Genomic DNA, 17574 nt, shown 5'->3' with positions numbered 1-17574 from the left:
ATTTGGGTTTGTCTAATGTTTGCCTGTTATTAGACTCAGGTTTTGCATTTGGGCACAATTACCACAGAAGCACTATTGCAACCTGCTGAATGCATCATATCCCAAGGCACATGTTGTCAATATGTCTCATGATAATGTCAACTTTGATAAGCTGGTTCAGATGGTGTTCTGAGGGTCTCAAGACCCCTCAGTTTTGCTCCGTGTAGTTTCATTTGAAAAGATCATTCTCCTGCTAAACTAGATATTTTATTCTATGTTGAAATTCATTACTATCATTGTTCATTCTGTTACTCAAATTGTCACAGATTTGGCGCCTGTTTCCTTTCACCATGTCCCCATCATTTACAAATTTTTATTTTATTGTGATAACACTTAACATGAGCTCTATGCACTTAACAGATTATTAAGTGTATGGTACAGTATTGTTAAGTACAACAGATCTCTAGTACTTACTCGTCTTGCATAACTAAAACTGTATACCCATTGAGTAGCAACTCCCCATTCCTCCCTCCCCACCCCTTCCCCCTCCCCCGGCCCTAACCTTTTTTGAAGTCTTGTTTATTTTCTGGTACCACATGATGTTCTAGGCTCCTCTTGTATTTTTCCTGCCCCAGTCCTGGATTCAGACTTTTCTGCAAGGATCACTTATTCCTTTCCATTATTCGCAAATGGTATTTAGAAATCAAGATCTGGGTGCTAGTTGTGCTCATCGCTACTGAGCTGAAGTTGTTGGGCTGAAATTAAAGGTATCTATATAAACTCAATACTTGAACTCAGTTTATACAGATACCTTTGATTAAATCCAGCAGCACAAGGTTCATTGTAACCTTTCCCTTTTCCATTTAGTAACTCCTTTCTTCAGTGGTGAGAAACCTGGTTCTCATCCTCATTGTGTTTATTTATTTGCTAACTCCTCAAGCACACTTCAAGTAGTTCCAGAATTGCTACTCATACTCCTGTGAGAAACAGATCTAACTTGAGAAATATATTTGTGAGCACTTTTTGTCTTTAGTTTTTGTCTTTAGTCTTAGAGAATGTAGTCAAAACACTGTTTCCAAAATTACTTTTTTTTTCTCCTTTTCCACCATTTCAGTGTGGTTATGTTATTTATATAGTTAAGGTTTGTGGGGCCTTGGACTCAGTAACTTAACAGCCCCATGAGGGGATGGATGGTTATTCTCTCTTACCTCCCCTTAGTAGGAGAGCCTGTGAAGATTTGCCATACAGATCTGCCTAGCAATCTGATCCTATTCCAGAAGCTTGGTTTCCCTCTTTAAGATTTTGGCCTGCAATTCAAGCAACTGCCACCAGATGGAAGGAATGCTCTGTTAAGAAAAACAAAACAAGCATTAAAATGGCTAATATTTACCAGTGGTCAGTAATTTACATATCCTGGTTCCCAGTTTAGGGGATTCTGTCTTCATTAGGATTTCTATGCCCATTATCATCTTAGTTACTGACTTAGCAATATTCCTGTTTTAGTGCTGCCTTTTGTCCCAAGATGATTTCTAATACCTTTGACCCTCTTTGGCTGCCTTACTCTTATCTTGCCATTGCATCTTCAAGTTGTTGCCCACCCCTGGAGTACTGCCCTGACAGGTCTTCCTGCTTTCTATTTCTCCATTCGCTCCTCCTTGCATAATTGAGCCAGGTTAATGTTTAGAAAATACCACTTTTCAACTTGTCCTCCAGAAACTCCACTCTCCATTGTCTTGTTAGTCTGGCTTTTAAGGCACCCCACAGTCTGACCGTGCCCTACCTTATATGTTTAAAATACATATGGCCTTACCTTGGTTCCTGCTATCACCATATCCTATTCATCTGTAACACCTAGTTCAAAGTCTAACGTCTTTGTTCATTCAATCAACAAATATGTTTGAATGTGTTACCATGTGCCAAGCATTGTTTCAGGCGCTTGAGAATTCATAATGGAATAAGACAGGCAAAGTCCCTGTTTTCATGGAACTGTTATTCTAATGGGAGGGTCAGACCTCCCCTTCCCACAAAGCAGCCCCATAATCCACACCAAGCACTGCCTCTTCCAACCTCAGAACACTTCTTTTATATACATAAAGTATGACTCTAGAAAGGCTACAGACAGTATTTTGTATTCTGCCAGAACTGATACATACGAATGAGTGTTGCCCTTCCAGGTGATAACCTTGGGAGCTCCAACACTCTGGTGCTGTAGGCCTTATTCAAAATACATGTAGCAGTTTTCTGTAGAAATGCCTCCAGAGCCTGCAGTGTATATTTACCTAAATATCCTCAGCTGCTGCAGTTGTTCATGCTTTAATGATCCATTGGATTTTTAAAACAGCCTCAAGTCTCCCAGCCTTGTAAATTAGCTAAGTGAGAATGTGTGAGAGGAGGAAAGAGACTGGTTTTTTGACATGACTCAAAAATGGGCTATTGGGGACTTCCCTGGTGGTGCAGTGGTTAAGAATCTGCCTACCAGTGAAGGGGACACGGGTTCAAGCCCTGGTCCGGGAAGATCCCACATGTCGTGGAACAGCTAAGCCCATGCGCCACAACTACTGAGCCTGCGCTCCAGAGCCCACAAGCCACAACTACTGAGCCCACGTGCCACAGCTACTGAAGCCTGCATGCCCTAGAGCCTGTGCTCCACAACAAGAGAAGCCGCTGCAATGAGAAGGCCATGGACCGCAACAAAGAGTAGCCCCCACTCGCCATAACTAGAGAAAGCCCGTGCGCAACAATGAAGACCCAACGCAGCCAAAAATAAATAAATGTATTTATTTAAAAAAAAATAGAGCTATTGAAGGTGCTGCCCTAAGAGAAATCCAGAGACACCATGAACAAGTGACAGCAGTGCTGAAATACAGTCACAGCCTGTATTGAAGGACAGCACTCATTTGAAAATATTAGTTCTGGTGGTTTTGCCTGAAGACGGTAATTTTAGTATTTATCATCTTACCTAGTGGCTTCTACTGCCTTATGAATTCTCAGCTTGTATTTTTTTAATATGTTTGTTTTTAGTGTTCTCCCAGTTAAATGGTAAATCCCTTAGAAGTAAGAAGTCTTGTTTTTTGTATCACCCACAGCGTCATCTTTACATATAGTAGGTGATCAATAATAACAGTTAATTGTTTGATGAGGCAGTAAAGCATTAGTTGATACTTATTCGTGTCAACGTACACTATAATTTCCTGACTACTTATTGGCATTAATTGACTTTTAAATATAGACTTACGGCTTTATGTCAGTCTACTTTGTGATGATTTTGCAAACCCACTTGGCATTTAAGGTGCAGTAGCATTAGGTGTTCATATTATATGAGCTCATTTCTTCCCTAGAAGAATAGCAAGAGGGTCTCATAAAGTAAGTGAGGTCCTCTTCTGCCTTGGTAGGGCAAAAGTTGGTATTAATATGAATGTAATGGTTTGTTTTGAATTGTTTCCTTACAACTCTGGAGTAGAAGTTTATTGCATTGTGACATTAGAAGGACTTAGGACTGCCTGTAGACTATCTGGAGTAGAGTTTCCTGTTTTACTTTAGAAAGTTGATCAAGTGAAAAGCATTAACCCTTTTCTTCATTTTTTTTTCCAGAACCTTTGTTTCATTTTGCCACAATTTTTGTACCAGTTCTTCTGTGGATTCTCACAACAGGTTTGTTTCCCTAGGTATTTCCTGTAATGTAGTTTTTCTGTTTGTTTTTGTTGTTGTTGTTGTTTTGTTTAAATTTATTTTATTGAAGTATAGTTGATTTACAAGGTTGTGTTAGTTTCTGGGGTAGAGCAAGGTGATTCAGCAATACATACTAGTTTCCACAGAAATGTTAGGGTTTTTTTTTAATTATTTTTTATTTTTTATACATCAGGTTCTTATTAGTTATCTATTTTATACATATTAGTGCATATATGTCAATCCCACTCTCCCAATTCATCCCACCACCACGACCACCCCCCAGCGACTTTCCGCCCTTGGTGTCCATATGTTAGTTCTCTGCATCTATGTCTCTATTTCTGCCTTGCAAACCAGTCCATCCATACCATTTCTCTAGATTCCACATATATGCATTAATGTATGATATTTGTTTTTCTCTTTCTGACTTACTTCACTCTGTATGACAGCCTCTAGGTCCATCCACATCTCTACAAATGACTCATTTCGTTCCTTTTTATGGCTGAGTAATATTCCATTCTATATACGTACCACATCTTCTTTATCCATTTGTCTGTCAATGGGCATTTACGTTGCTTCCATGAACTGGTTATTGTAAATAGTGCTGCAATGAACATTGGGGTCCTTTTTTTTTTGAATTATGGTTTTCTCTGGGTATATGCCCAGTACTGGGATTGCTAGGTTGTATGGTAATTATATTTTTAGTATTTTAAGGAACCTCCATACTGTTCTCCATAGTGGCTGTATCAATTTACATTCCCACCAACAGTGCAAGAGGGTTCCCTTTTCTCCACACCCTCTCTAACATTTGTTGTTTGTAGGTTTTCTGATGATGCCCATTCTAACCGGTATGAGGTGGTACCTGATTATAGTTTTGATTTGCATTTCTCTAATAATTAGTGATGTTGAGCAGCTTTTCAAGTGCTTCATGGTCATCTGTATGTCTTCTTTGGAGAAATGTCTATTTAGGTCTTCTGCCTATTTTTTGGTTGGGTTGTTTCTTTTTTTAATATTGAGCTGCATGAGCTGTTTATGTAATTTGGAGATTAATCCTTTGTCAGTTGATTCGTTTGGAAATAATTTCTCCCATTCTGAGAGTTCTTTTCATCTTGTTTCTAGTTTCCTTTGCTGTGCAAAAGGTTTTAAGTTTCATTAAGCCCCATTTGTTTATTTTTGTTATTATTTCCATTACTCTAGGAGGTGGATCAAAAAAGATCTTGCTGTGATTTATGTCAAAGAGTGTTCTTCCTGTGTTTTCCTCTAAGAGTTTTACAATGTCCGATCTTACATTTAGGTCTTTAATTCATTTTGAGTTTATTTTTGTGTATGGTGTTAGGGAGTGTTCCAGTTTCATTCTTTTACATGTAACTGTCCAGTTTTCCCAGCACCACTTATTGAAGACACTGTCTTTTCTCCATTGTATATCCTTGCCTCCTTTATCATAGATTAGTTGACCATAGGTGCGTGGGTTTATCTCTGGGCTTTCTATCCTGTTCCATTGATCTATTTCTGTTTTTGTGCCAGTGCCATATTGTCTTGATTACTGTAGCTTTTTTTAATGAATTTAATTTATTTTATTTTATTTTTTAATTTATTTTTGGCTGTGTTGGGTCTTCGTTGCTGCGTGCGGGCTTTCTCTAGTTGTGGTGAACGGGGGCTACTCTTCATTGAGGTGCGCAGGCTTCTCACTGTGGTGGCTTCTCTTATTGTGGAGCATGGGCTCTAGGTGCACAGGCTTCAGTAGTTGTGGCTTGTGGGCTCTAGAGCGCAGGCTTAGTAGTTGTGGTGGATGGGCTTAGTTGCTCCACGGCACGTGGGATCTTCCCGGACCAGGGCTCGAACCCGTGTTCCCTGCATTGACAGGCAGATTCGTAACCACTGCACCACCAGGGAAGGCCCTGATTACTGTAGCTTTGTAGTATAGTCTGAAGTCAGGGAGTCTGATTCCTCCAGCTCTGCTTTTTTCCGTCAAGACTGCTTTGGCTGTTCAGGGTCTTTTTTGTCTCCATACAACTTTTAAGATTTTTTTCTTCCAGTTCTGTAGAAAATGCCACTGGTAATTTGATAGGTATTGCATTGGATCTGTAGATTGCTTTGAGTAGTATAGTCATTTTCACAATGTTGATCCTTCCAATCCAAGAACATGATATGTCTCTCCATCTGTTTGTGTCATCTTTGATTTCTTTCATGAGTGTCTTATAGTTTTCTGAGTACAGGTCTTTTACCTCCTTAGGTAGGTTTCCTCCTCAGTATTTTATTCTTTTTGTTGCAATGGTGAATGTGACTGTTTCCTTAATTTCTCTTTGTGATCTTTCATTGTTAGTGTATAGGAATGCAAGAGATTTCTGTGCATCAATTTTGTATCCTGCAACTTTATGAAATTCATTGATTAGCTCCAGTAGTTTTCTGGTAGCATCATTAGGATTCTCTATGTATAGTATCATGTCATCTGCAAGCAGTGACAGTTTTACTTCTTTTCCAATTTGTATTCCTTTTATTTCTTTTTCTTCTCTGATTGCCGTGGCTAGGACTTCCAAAACTATGTTGAATAATAGTGGCAAGAGTGGACATCCTTGTCTTGTTCCTGATCTTAGAGGAAATGCATTTGGCTTTTCACCATTGAGAATGAGGTTTGCTGTGTGTTTGTTGTATATGGCCTTTATTATGTTGAGGTAGGTTCCCTCTGTGCCCACTTTTTGGAGAGTTTTTATCATAAATGGGTGTTGAATTTTGTCAAAAGCTTTTTCTGCATCTGTTGAGATGATCATATGGTTTTTATTCTTCAATTTGTTAATATGGTGTATCACATTGATTGATTTGCATGTACTGAAGAATCCTTGCAACCCTGTGATAAATCCCACTTGATCATGGTATATGATCCTTTTAATGTGTTGTTGGATTCTGTTTGCTAGTATTTTGTTGAGGATTTCTGCATCTATATTCATCAGTGATATTGGTCTGTAATTTTCTTGTTTTGTAGTATCTTTGTCTGGTTTTGGTATCAGGGTGATGGTGGCCTCATAGAATGAGTTTGGGAGTGTTCCCTCCTCTTCAATTTTTTGGAAGAGTGTGAGAAGGATGGGTGTTAGCTCTTCTCTAAGTATTTGATAGAATTCGCCTGTGAAGCCATCTGGTCCTGGGCTTTTGTTTGTTGGCAGATTTTTAATCAGAGTTTCATTACTTGTGATTGGTCTGTTCATATTTTCTATTTCTTCCTGGCTCAGCCTTGGAAGGTTATACCTTTCTAAGAATTTGTCCATTTCTTCCAGATTGTCCATTTTATTGGCATAGAGTTGCCTGTAGTAGTCTCTTAGGATGCTTTGTATTTCTGCGGTGACTGTTGTAACTTCTCCTTTTGCATTTCTAATTTTATTGATTTGAGTCCTCTCCCTCTTTTTCTTGATGAGTCTAGCTAAAGGTTTATCAATTTTGTTTATCTTCTCAAAGAACCCACCTTCGGTTTTATTGCTCTTTGCTATTGTTTCCCTTGTTTCTATTTCATGTATTTCTGCTCTGATCTTTATGATTTCTTTCCTTCTGCTAACTTTGGGTTTTGTTTGTTCTTCTTTCTCTAGTTCCTTTAAGTGTAAGGTTAGATTGTTTACTTGAGGTTTTTCTTGTTTCTTGAGGTAGGCTTGTATAGCTATAAAATTCCCTCTTAGAACTGCTTTTGCTGCATCCCATAGGCTTTGGATTGTCGTGTTTTCATTGTCATTTGTCTCTAGGTAGTTTTTAATTTCCTCTTTGATTTCTTCAGTGAATCTCTTGGTTATTTAGTAACGTATTGTTTAGCCTCCATGTGTTTGTGTTTTTTACGTTTTTTTCCCTGTAATTCATTTCTAATCTCATAGCGTTGTGGTCAGAAAAGATGCTTGATATGATTTCAATTTTCTTAAATTTACTGAGGCTTGATTTTTGACCCAAGATGTGATCTATCCTGGAGAATGTTCCATGTGCACTTGAGAAGAAAGTGTAATCTGCTGTTTTTGGATGGAATGTCCTATAAATATCAATTAAACCTATCTGGTCTATTGTGTCATTTAAAGCTTGTGTTTCCTTATTAATTTTCTGTTTGGATGATCTGTCCATTGGTGTAAGTGAGGTGTTAAAGTCCCCCACTATTATTGTGTTACTGTCAATTTCCTCTTTTATAGCTGTTAGCAGTTGCCTTATGTACTGAGGTGCTCCTTTGTTGGGTGCATATATATTTATAATTGTTATATCTTCTTCTTGGATTGATCCCTTGATCATTATGTAGTGCCCTTCCTTGTCTCTTGTAACATTCTTTATTTTAAAGTCTATTTTATCTGATATGAGTATTGCTACTCCAGATTTCTTTTGATTTCCATTTGCATGGCATATCTTTTTCCATCCCCTCACTTTCAGTCTGTATGTGTCCCTAGGTCTGAAGTGGGTCTCTTGTAGACAGCATATATATGAGTCTGTTTTTGTATCCATTCATCAAGCCTCTGTCTTTTGGTTGGAGCATTTAATCCATTCACGTTTAAGGTAATTATCAATTTGTATGTTCCTATGACCATTTTCTTAATTGTTTTGGGTTTGTTTTTGTAGGTCCTTTTCTTCTCTTCTGTTTCCCACTTAGAGAAGTTCCTTTACCATTTTTTGTAGAGCTGGTTTGGTGGTGCTGAATTCTCTCAGCTTTTGCTTGTCTGTAAAGCTTTTGATTTCTCTATAGAATCTGAATGAGATCCTTGCAGGGTAGAGTAATCTTGGTTGTAGGTTCTTCCCTTTCATCGCTTTAAGTATATCATGCCACTCCCTTCTGGCTTGTAGAGTTTCTGCTGAGAAATCAGCTGTTCACCTCATGGGAGTTCCCTTGTATGTTATTTGTCATTTTTCCCTTGCTGCTTTGAATAATTTTTCTTTCTCTTTAATTTTTGCCATTTTGATTACTCTGTGTTTTGGCATGTTTCTCCTTGGGTTTATCCTATATTGGAGTCTCTGCACTTCCTGGACTTGGGTGGCTATTTCCTTTCCCATATTAGGGAAGTTTTTGGCTATAATCTCTTCAAATATTTTCTTGGGTCCTTTCTCTCTCTCTTCTCCTTCTGGGACCCCTATAATGCAAATGTTGTTGCGTTCAATGTTGTCCCAGAGGTCTCTTAGGCTGTCTTCGTTTATTTTCATTCTTTTTTCTTTATTCTGTTCCACAGCAGTGAATTCCACCATTCTGTCTTCCAGGTCACTTATCCGTTCTTCTGCCTCAGTTATTCTGCTATTGATTCCTTCTAGTGAGTTTTCATTTCAGTTATTGTATTGTTCATCTCTGTTTGTTTGTTCTTTAATTCTTCTATGTCTTTGTTAAATATTTATTGCATCTTCCCGATCTTTGCCTCCATTCTTTTTCTGAGGCCCTGGATCATCTTCACTATAATTATTCTGAATTCTTTTTCTGGAAGGTTGCCTATCTCCACTTCATTTAGTTGTTTTTCTGGGGTTTTATCTTGGTCCTTCATCTGGTACATAGCCCTCTGCCTTTTCATCTTGCCTCTCTTTCTGTGAATGCGGTTTTTGTTCCACAGGCTGCAGGATTGTAGTTCTTCCTTCTGCTGTCTGCCCTCTGGTGGATGAGGTTATCTAAGAGGCTTGTGCAAGCTTCCTGATGGGAGGGACTGGTGGTGGGTAGAGCTGGGTGTTGCTCTGGTGGGCAGAGCTCAGTAAAAGTTTAATCTGCTTGTCTGCTGATGGGTGGGGCTGGGTTCCCTCCCTGTTTGGTTGTTTAGCCTGGGGCGACCCAGCACTGGCGCCTACCAGGCTCTTTGCTCTTTGGTGGGGCTAATGGTGGCCTCTGGGAGGGCTCATGCCAAGGAGTACTTCCCAGAACTTCTGCTGCCAGTGTCCTTGTCCTCACGGTGAAACACAGCCACCCCCCACCTCTGCAGGAAACCCTCCAACACTAGCAGTTAGGTCTAGTTCAGTCTCCTAGGGGTCACTGCTCCTTCCCCTGGGTCCTGATGTGCACACTACTTTGTGTGTGCCCGCCAAGAGTGGAGTCTCTGTTTCCCCCAGTCCTGTCAAAGTCCTGCAATCAAATCCTGCTAGCCTTCAAAGTCTGATTCTCTAGGAATTCCTCCTCCCATTACCGGACCCCCAAGTTGGGAAGCCTGACGTGGGGCTCAGAACCTTCACTCCAGTGGGTGGACTTCTTTGGTATAATTGTTCTCTAGTTTGTGTCACCCACCAAGCGGTTATGGGATTTGATTTTATTGTGATTGCACCCCCTCCTGCCGTCTCATTGCAGCTTCTCCTTTGTCTTTGGATGTGGGGTATCGTTTTTTGGTGAGTTCCAGTGTCTTCCTGTTGATGATTGTTCAGCAGTTAGTTGTGATTCCGGTGCTCTTGCAAGAGGGAGTGAGAGCACGTCCTTCCAGTTCACCATCTTGAACCAATCTCTGTAATGTAGTTTATATTTGCTATTAATTACCTTTTATGTATTGGATTGTAGAGATTAGAGAGGTATGCCCAACGTAAAAGGTTTTTTTTTTCCTTAGTTCAACAGTTGATCTTCTTGGCCTGGTTTTTGACAATAGCAAAATTTTATATCTGTGCTTTAGTAATGGTCTTATTTTATTTTTGAAAGTTATTTGGTATGTCCTGTTGGAATTGAGATCCATTAAAAAGTATTTTTTTTATTTTTGTTAGTGTACACAATGTCTTCCAATAATCCAAAAATGTTATAGTTTATTATTTCATCAAATAAAATCTCATACCTTTGCATTTTCTCAGGTTGATTCTCTAGAAAAACATTGATGTTTAAGCTAGCAAAGAAGCTGTGATTCCTGGATAAAGCCTTGGATTAGTTAAGCAATTCTACACTTTTAGCCCTCTGTAGTTTTCTGAACATTTTTCACATATAGAATATGCTATATGTTAACTTGATACATAAGTGGGGGATGGGCAGGCATGTTTGTAGGTTTGTTTTAACAGCTGAACTGTATTTTGCATTGCTTCTAGTGGAAGTATAGCTACGTAAAGGAGCTATAATGCTCAATGACTCAGAAATTTTGTATTTAATCTATGAGCAATTCAGTGATTTTTACCAAATGAGCTGCTGGTAACATCATCACAGCTATTAGAGACTGATTTTCTCAATTTCAAGGCATGTTCCATTCCTCATGATAGGAAGTGATTTTTTCCTAATTTCTTGGCAGTTTTTTTTTTTTTTTTTTTTTTGCTGTAGGCGGGCCTCTCACTGTTCTGGCCTCTCCCCTTGCGGAGCACAGGCTCTGGATGCGCAGGCTCAGCAGCCATGGCTCACGGGCCTCGCTGCTCCACGACATGTGGGATCTTCCCGGTTCGGGGCACGAACCCGTGTCCCCTGCATTGGCAGGCAGACTCTCAACCACTGTGCCACCAGGAAAGCCCTCTTGGCAGTATTTTTAAGATAATGTATTCTTCTCAATGGGAAGTGACTCTATTTATTTATTTGTTTGTTTGTTTGGCTGCACCGGGTCTTAGTTGTGGCATGCAGGATCTTTAGTTGCAGCATCTGAACTCTTAGTTGCGGCATGTGGAATCTAGTTCCCTGACCAGGGATCAAACCCGGGCCCCCTGTATTGGGAGTGTGGAGTCTTAGCCACTGGACCACCAGGGAAGTCCCTGCTTTCTTTCTCTTGAACTTGCCTCTTTGCCATTTGGTATGCTGTCTCTTACATCAGTGCCATGTCATAAGCCCCATGATGCCAGTTAAGCCGATCCCTTTATGAATTAATCATCTACCGACTGTAGAAAGTACTATCAGCCTTCTTGTATGCAAAGCTAACAGTATTGGTAACAGAGAGTTTTATAAACTCTGATGAATCTACTTTTCTTGAACATTCAGATTACTATTGATCAAAATGTTTGTAATTCCTGACTTCCTTGGATGATGAATGCAAGTTTAAAGGGACATTTTCAAATTTTGTAGCAAAGTGATAAAGGGAAGTTAGCTTTTTAAACCATGTTTACCAAGCACAAGTTGTATGAGGAAAGAAAGTACTTATTCCCTATAAAACCCTGGGCTGTTGGGGGTCTGGGGGTCTGCTTAGGTTCTCACAGGACTTGATGTTTGCCTTCTTCAGTTGCTCAACTGGTACATTCATTCATTTAACAAATACTTCTTGAGTGCCTACTGTGTGCCAGGCTAAGTGCCGGGGATATAACAGTGATCAAAACTCTTTACCACATAGAGCTTGTGGGTACGGTTAGTGATAGGGGGAGAGACAGACAGCAATCAGACAGACAAACATATTATGTTGGGTACTGATATATGCTCTGAAGGAGAACAAAAAGCATAATAAATGGATAGAATGTGACTGGGGAAGAGAGCTGCTGTTTTAGACAAACTGACCTGGAAAACTCTCTCTGATGAGGTGACATTTGGGCAGAGATTTAGAGGAGGTGAGGGAAGGAGCTAGGCAAACATCTTAGAAAAAGTATACCACGTAAAAGGAAGGTCTCTCTGAGTTAGTGATGTATTGTACATATCTTTAGTTTTCACTTTGGCCTTGTGCTGAATGTAGAGAACTTTATTGCAAATATTTGTGGAATACATATAGGTAGTCAGCCTTTTTCACTTCAGGTCTACTTCAGGTGTTCTCTGCAACTCTGGTACTTGGAGAGTGAGCTATGGAGAATGTAGAAACGGGACCAGGATGCAGATTATTTAAGCAAAAAGCAACTCTTTGTTTAGCAAAGCCTAGGTTAGTACTGGACTTTCTTCTGCATGAAAAGATACCCTTTATAACAGGTATAACAAGAAACAGTATTATCAACTAAACCTGTTTTGTTTTGTTTTTATAAGTTTATTTTATTTATTTTATTTTTGGCTGCATTGGGTCTTCATTGCTGTGTGTGGGCTTTCTCTAGTTGCCACAAGCGGGGGCTACTCTTTATTGTGGTGCGCGGGCTTCTCATTGCAGTGGCTTCTCTTGTTGTGGAGCACAGGCTCTAGGCGTGCGGGCTTCAGTAGTTGTGGCTTGTAGGCTCAGTAGTTGTGGCGCACGGGCTCTAGAGCGCAGGCTCAGTAGTTCTGGTGCATGGGCTTAGTTGCTCCGTAGCACGTGGGATCTTCCCAGACCAGGGCTCGAACCCGTGTCCCCTGCATTGGCAGACAGATTCTTAACCACTGGGCCACCAGGGAAGTCCAATTTGTGTCACATTTAAATGCATTTTATTAATCAAAAAATACTTTATATATGTGAAAAATACATGTGACTATGCAATATTATTTATTCAGGTCACAGATGGTGGTTGCATGACAACATCTAGCACTGTGTAGAAAATACTAAGCTCAATAAGTATTAGCTTCAAAACAAGGTTCATTATAAAAACCTTAATATTTTTTCAATAAAGGAATATTTACAATATCAGATCAGTCCTTTACAAATATGTTTTAGCTTCCAGTCTCTAGTCATTCATTCATCCAATATTTACTGAATGCTTTCTGCATGCCAAGCTCTGTTCTAGGAGTTCCAGATTGTCAAAGCCAGTAAAACACTTGTAGTTGATCACATTAGGTTCATTACTCAATGCAACAAGAGTGTACACCATGAGGAACAGTAGGGCCTCTTAGGAAGCGAGTGTTAGAAAAGTCTTGTAAGATTTGGGCTTGAGTTAGGTGATTTGTGGAAGGGTTTAAGGAGTAGGGCCTTGCTGGGTGCTGTTAGCAGATGGGGGTAATTTTATGACTAAGCATGTTAGTAAATCTTATCCAGGAAGCCAACATGTCATTGGTCAAGAGGCAATAGTCACCCAAATCAGCCAGAATGTAGATGTTGGTCATTGTTGTGATTTGGACAATATTTATATTCTGTCTGTGTTCAAACGTGATTGCAGAGTGTTTTTGTCTAGATACATCGAGGTCACACAGTGGCCTTGTTTGATGTTGCTGTTCTGCGAAATTGTTCATGTTCCACAGAGCGCCAGTGCCTAGCTGTGAGTGCCGGGCCAGCTCTTGAATGTCAGGGGCTGCTTTGCTTTTTCTCAAGCTACAGCTATCAATCAATAAATAGAGCTTAAATTCTAGTGTGAAGAGAGAGGCAGTAAACATAATAAATTTATCATGTAATTTAAAAGGTGATTAGTACTATGGGGGGGCACAGTATTGGGGGGAATGTGTTCAAGAGAGAGGAAGTGGCAAGGTAAATCAAGGTTGGTCTCACTAAGAAGGTAACAGACAGGTAAGAAGCTGGATCGAGGAGTAGGACTTTATATCCCCACCATTGTAGGAGCTTCTTTACTTTCAGAGATAAAGGAATCCACTGGAGAGTTTGAACAAAACAGTGATTTGATTTGACTTATTTTCCAGTAGAGCTACTTGGGCCATTGTGTTGAGAATAGACTGCAGGTCAAGGGGAGAAGCCGGGAGACCAATTAAAGGCTTGCAGAGTGGTCACAGTGGAGGGGCTAAGAAGTGATGTGGTTCTGAATGTATTTGAAAGTGGAGCTAGTAAATGGTGCTTAATAGATTGGATGTGGCTTGTGAAAAAGAGAAGAGTCAAGGATGAATCCAAGATTTCGGTTCTGGTTGATCAAAAAGATTTTGTTGCCCTTTCCTGAGATGCGGAAGACTTCAGGAGGAGCAGGTTTGAGGTGAGGGCAGGTCAGGAATTCAGTCTTGGACGTAAGTTTGAAATATGCTAGACACCCAAGAGGAGATATCAAGTGGGCAGTTGGATATATGGGACAGGTTTAGGCTAGATATGGGAATTTTCAGTGAATGGGTTATATTAAAACCACAGGACTAAATGAGATCACCTAGAGAGCGAGCATAAATAAAGTTCCAAACACCGAGTGCTGGAACACTCCAACACAGAGGGCTCAGGGAGAAGAGGCGCCTGAGAAGGAAGGGCTAGTGAGGTAGGAAGAGAATCACTCATTTCAAAAGATTTCTTGAGCACCTAAGGGGTACCAGGCACCAGGGTAGATACTGGGGTTGAGAACATTGTGGGGCCACTCACTGAGGTAGGGGACATGGGAGGAAGTAGATTTAAAGGGAAAGTTAATGAGTTTGGTTTTAGACGTTTTGAATTGCAGGTTGTCCTGTGGGACAACCAGCAGGAAGTTGGAAATTTTGGTCTGGAGCCTAGGGAATTCAGGACCAGAAAGAGTCATGACCATGTGAATATATTTAGCTTTTATTTTTGTGGATATTTATTTAATCCTTAGTAAATGGCCACATTCAATATCATAAATATACTCTGGAGAAAGTGATAGTGATATTTAAAACCATGTAAAATATTAACCCAAAAAACTGACACAGGCTGGCCACTGCTTATATTTAGTTTCCCTAAGGGGTTTCTGTCTTGTACTTAATTGGTCTTCAATCGCTGAAAATCTTTTGAAAAGTTCTTAGTTAATATCCATTAGAAATAGAGCTTATCAGCCACATAGCACAGGGAGATCAGCTCGGTGCTTTTCGACCACCTACAGGGGTGGGATAGGGAGGGTGGGATAGGGAGGGTGGGAGAGAGACGCAAGAGGGAGGAGATATGGGGATATATGTATACATATAGCTGATTCACTTTGTTATACAGCAGCAACTAACACACCATTGTAAAGCAATTATACTCCAATAAAGATGTTAAAAAAAAGAGTTTCTCCTTTACACATACTTATATATAAATTTACTTGTACTAATTAATAAAAAGAAAAGCATATATATTAAAAAAAGAGAAATAGAGCTTATAGCTTGTAAACATTCTGAATAAGATCATATTTTAAAAGGGAGGGTATTTTAATATGCCTTACAGTATGTTAGTTTCTTTTCTATAGTGGTCAGTTAGAGTGACCTTATTTACAAAACCTCCTTTGCTGCCACAAAAGGTGTGAAAGGAAACTGTCTTGTTTTAGCTTGTGATTTTTTCTAAACACTTAAATATCCTCTTGCAGATGATTGTTACATTACCTTTCTCTTCTGTGGTTTGTCATTACAGCCACTGTATGATGCCGCTTACCTTACAATGTACAATATCTGCTTCACATCCTTGCCCATCCTGGCCTACAGTCTACTGGAACAGCACATCAACATTGACACTCTGACCTCAGATCCCCGATTATATATGTAAGTTGAACATATGTAAGTTAACCCCCCGCCCCAGACTTTCAAAATTGTGGATTTCATTTTATCTACAGGTAGGAAGGACACAGAACTGCCCTCCTGGTTTGATTACATGGTTCTGTTCTGAATTTTTAGCTACTTAAACCAAACCATCCAGCTGGAAAATGATGTATTTCCTAGGTATTGATATATGTCCTGTAGTTGAATGGGTATGAATTATTTAGTTCAAAATCAGTAATTCCTAAAACTTTGCCTACATTGTCATAGAGTTCTAGTCTTAGATGGAGACACAATAGTTTAACTACCCACCGCCCCCCACCTCTCCCAAGAAGGGCCACACAAGGATCTCTCGTGCTTTAGAATATTGATCCCTCCCTGTAATGGGTTGAACTGATGATGTTATGTTAGGCTTTCTCATGTAAACTGCCCCTGAAATATAGCCTCCCGAGTGCTTTGTTAGCCACATTCTAAAATGGCATTGTTGAAGAAAACAATTAAGTCATCAAGCCATTATATTCATTTTGTGTTAGTTGGAAATATATGCTTTTCTCTATGGGTGGGGGACTTGGCAGTAGCCCCAGTTTCTTAACCTTTGATTAAATTGGATTTTTATAAGTGAAGCTTACAGCTAAAGATAAAGATGTTAATTTACAGCAGGTTGTAAGCGTTGCTAAATAGTGGGTAGCAAGTGCAATAGAGAGACTTGGGTGTGATTCATTGGTGCGAAGTGAAGGTGCACAAATTTAAGGGATGTCTTTAACCAGTATGACTCATGAAACTCACATCTAGGAATTGTTAGACTTAACCAGGTTTATAAAATTAGTTGTCATTTTAAAGGTATTTATTATAAAAAATTTGAAACATGCAAAGAGTGTAGCAAAAATACTATTTATATAGTAAACTTCCCTGTCCTTACCACTCAACTTCAACAATTATCAATTCAGGGCCAATCCTGCTTCATTAATAACCTTGTCTTCTCTATCAAGGACTTATTTTGAAGCAAATATCAAACTATATAAAATAGTTATTTCAACATGTATCTTTTACATGTACTGTTATAACAGTACACTATCATACCTAAAAATTTAACAAGTCCATGATATCATCAAATATCCAGTCAATGCTCAAATTTTTCCAGTTGACTCAATTTCTTTTTATAGCATGCTTGTTTGAAACAGTATATAAGGCCCATATACTGCAGTTGGTTAATATGCTTCTTGAGACTCTCTTAATCTGTAGGTTAAATTGGCAACTTATTTGTTAATGAACCAGATAATTTATCTTGTAGCATTTCCCCCAATCTAGAGTTTGCTGATTGCCTCATCATGGCAGTAACATACTCTGCTTTTCCCTTTATTTCTTGCAAAGGGTATTGTTAGATCTAAAGGGGAATCGTAGAAATCTTGGTAGAAATCTTCCAGAGCATCAGCTCTCACACCTTTTTTTTTTTTAAAAAAATGAGGACCCAGGGCCTGGAAATGACTTGCCTAAGGACACAGTGTGTAACAAGAGGCCAGAGCAAGATCAGATTTCTATCCTCCTGATGACCGGCCCTGTGCTCTTTTCCACAGGCTGGTGGTTTTCAAAGATTGAGTAGCAGTATTCTGTTTTCAGACAACAACTAAAGTGAAGACCAGTAGTGCAGTTACTCTGGTTGAAGGGGGGTTTGGGTGGCAGTGAGCAGAATGCCTCCCGTTCAGTCCCACCGAGAGCTCTGGCTAATCGCCTGCACTCTGACCCCAGCTCTGCCACTGACTCTGTAGCCTTGCTCAGGTTACTTGACTGAGATGGGCCTCAGTTTCCTCTTCAGTAACAATAGATCCAATCACAATGTTTTGGGGGAGGATTAAATGAGTGACTACATGTAA

General features: G+C 39.6%; 1 protein-coding gene across 4 annotated transcripts in view; it reads left to right on the top strand.

Annotated features, from left to right (window-relative positions):
* Positions 1–17574, top strand: part of ATP11C (ATPase phospholipid transporting 11C (ATP11C blood group)) — a 167652-nt gene that overhangs the window by 127592 nt on the left and 22486 nt on the right. For all 4 annotated transcript variants that reach the window (XM_082610483.1, XM_082610481.1, XM_082610480.1 and 1 more), the window contains 2 exons: positions 3571–3630; positions 15582–15709. In XM_082610483.1, coding sequence (XP_082466609.1) covers positions 3571–3630; positions 15582–15709 — 188 coding nt within the window. The remainder of the gene's footprint in view (positions 1–3570; positions 3631–15581; positions 15710–17574) is intronic.

Source organism: Mesoplodon mirus (genome assembly GCF_964341445.2).
Source record: "Mesoplodon mirus genome assembly, chromosome: X".
NCBI lineage: Eukaryota > Metazoa > Chordata > Mammalia > Artiodactyla > Ziphiidae > Mesoplodon > Mesoplodon mirus.
Note: the sequence above shows the minus strand (reverse complement) of the source record. Positions and strands in the feature narration are given on the sequence as shown.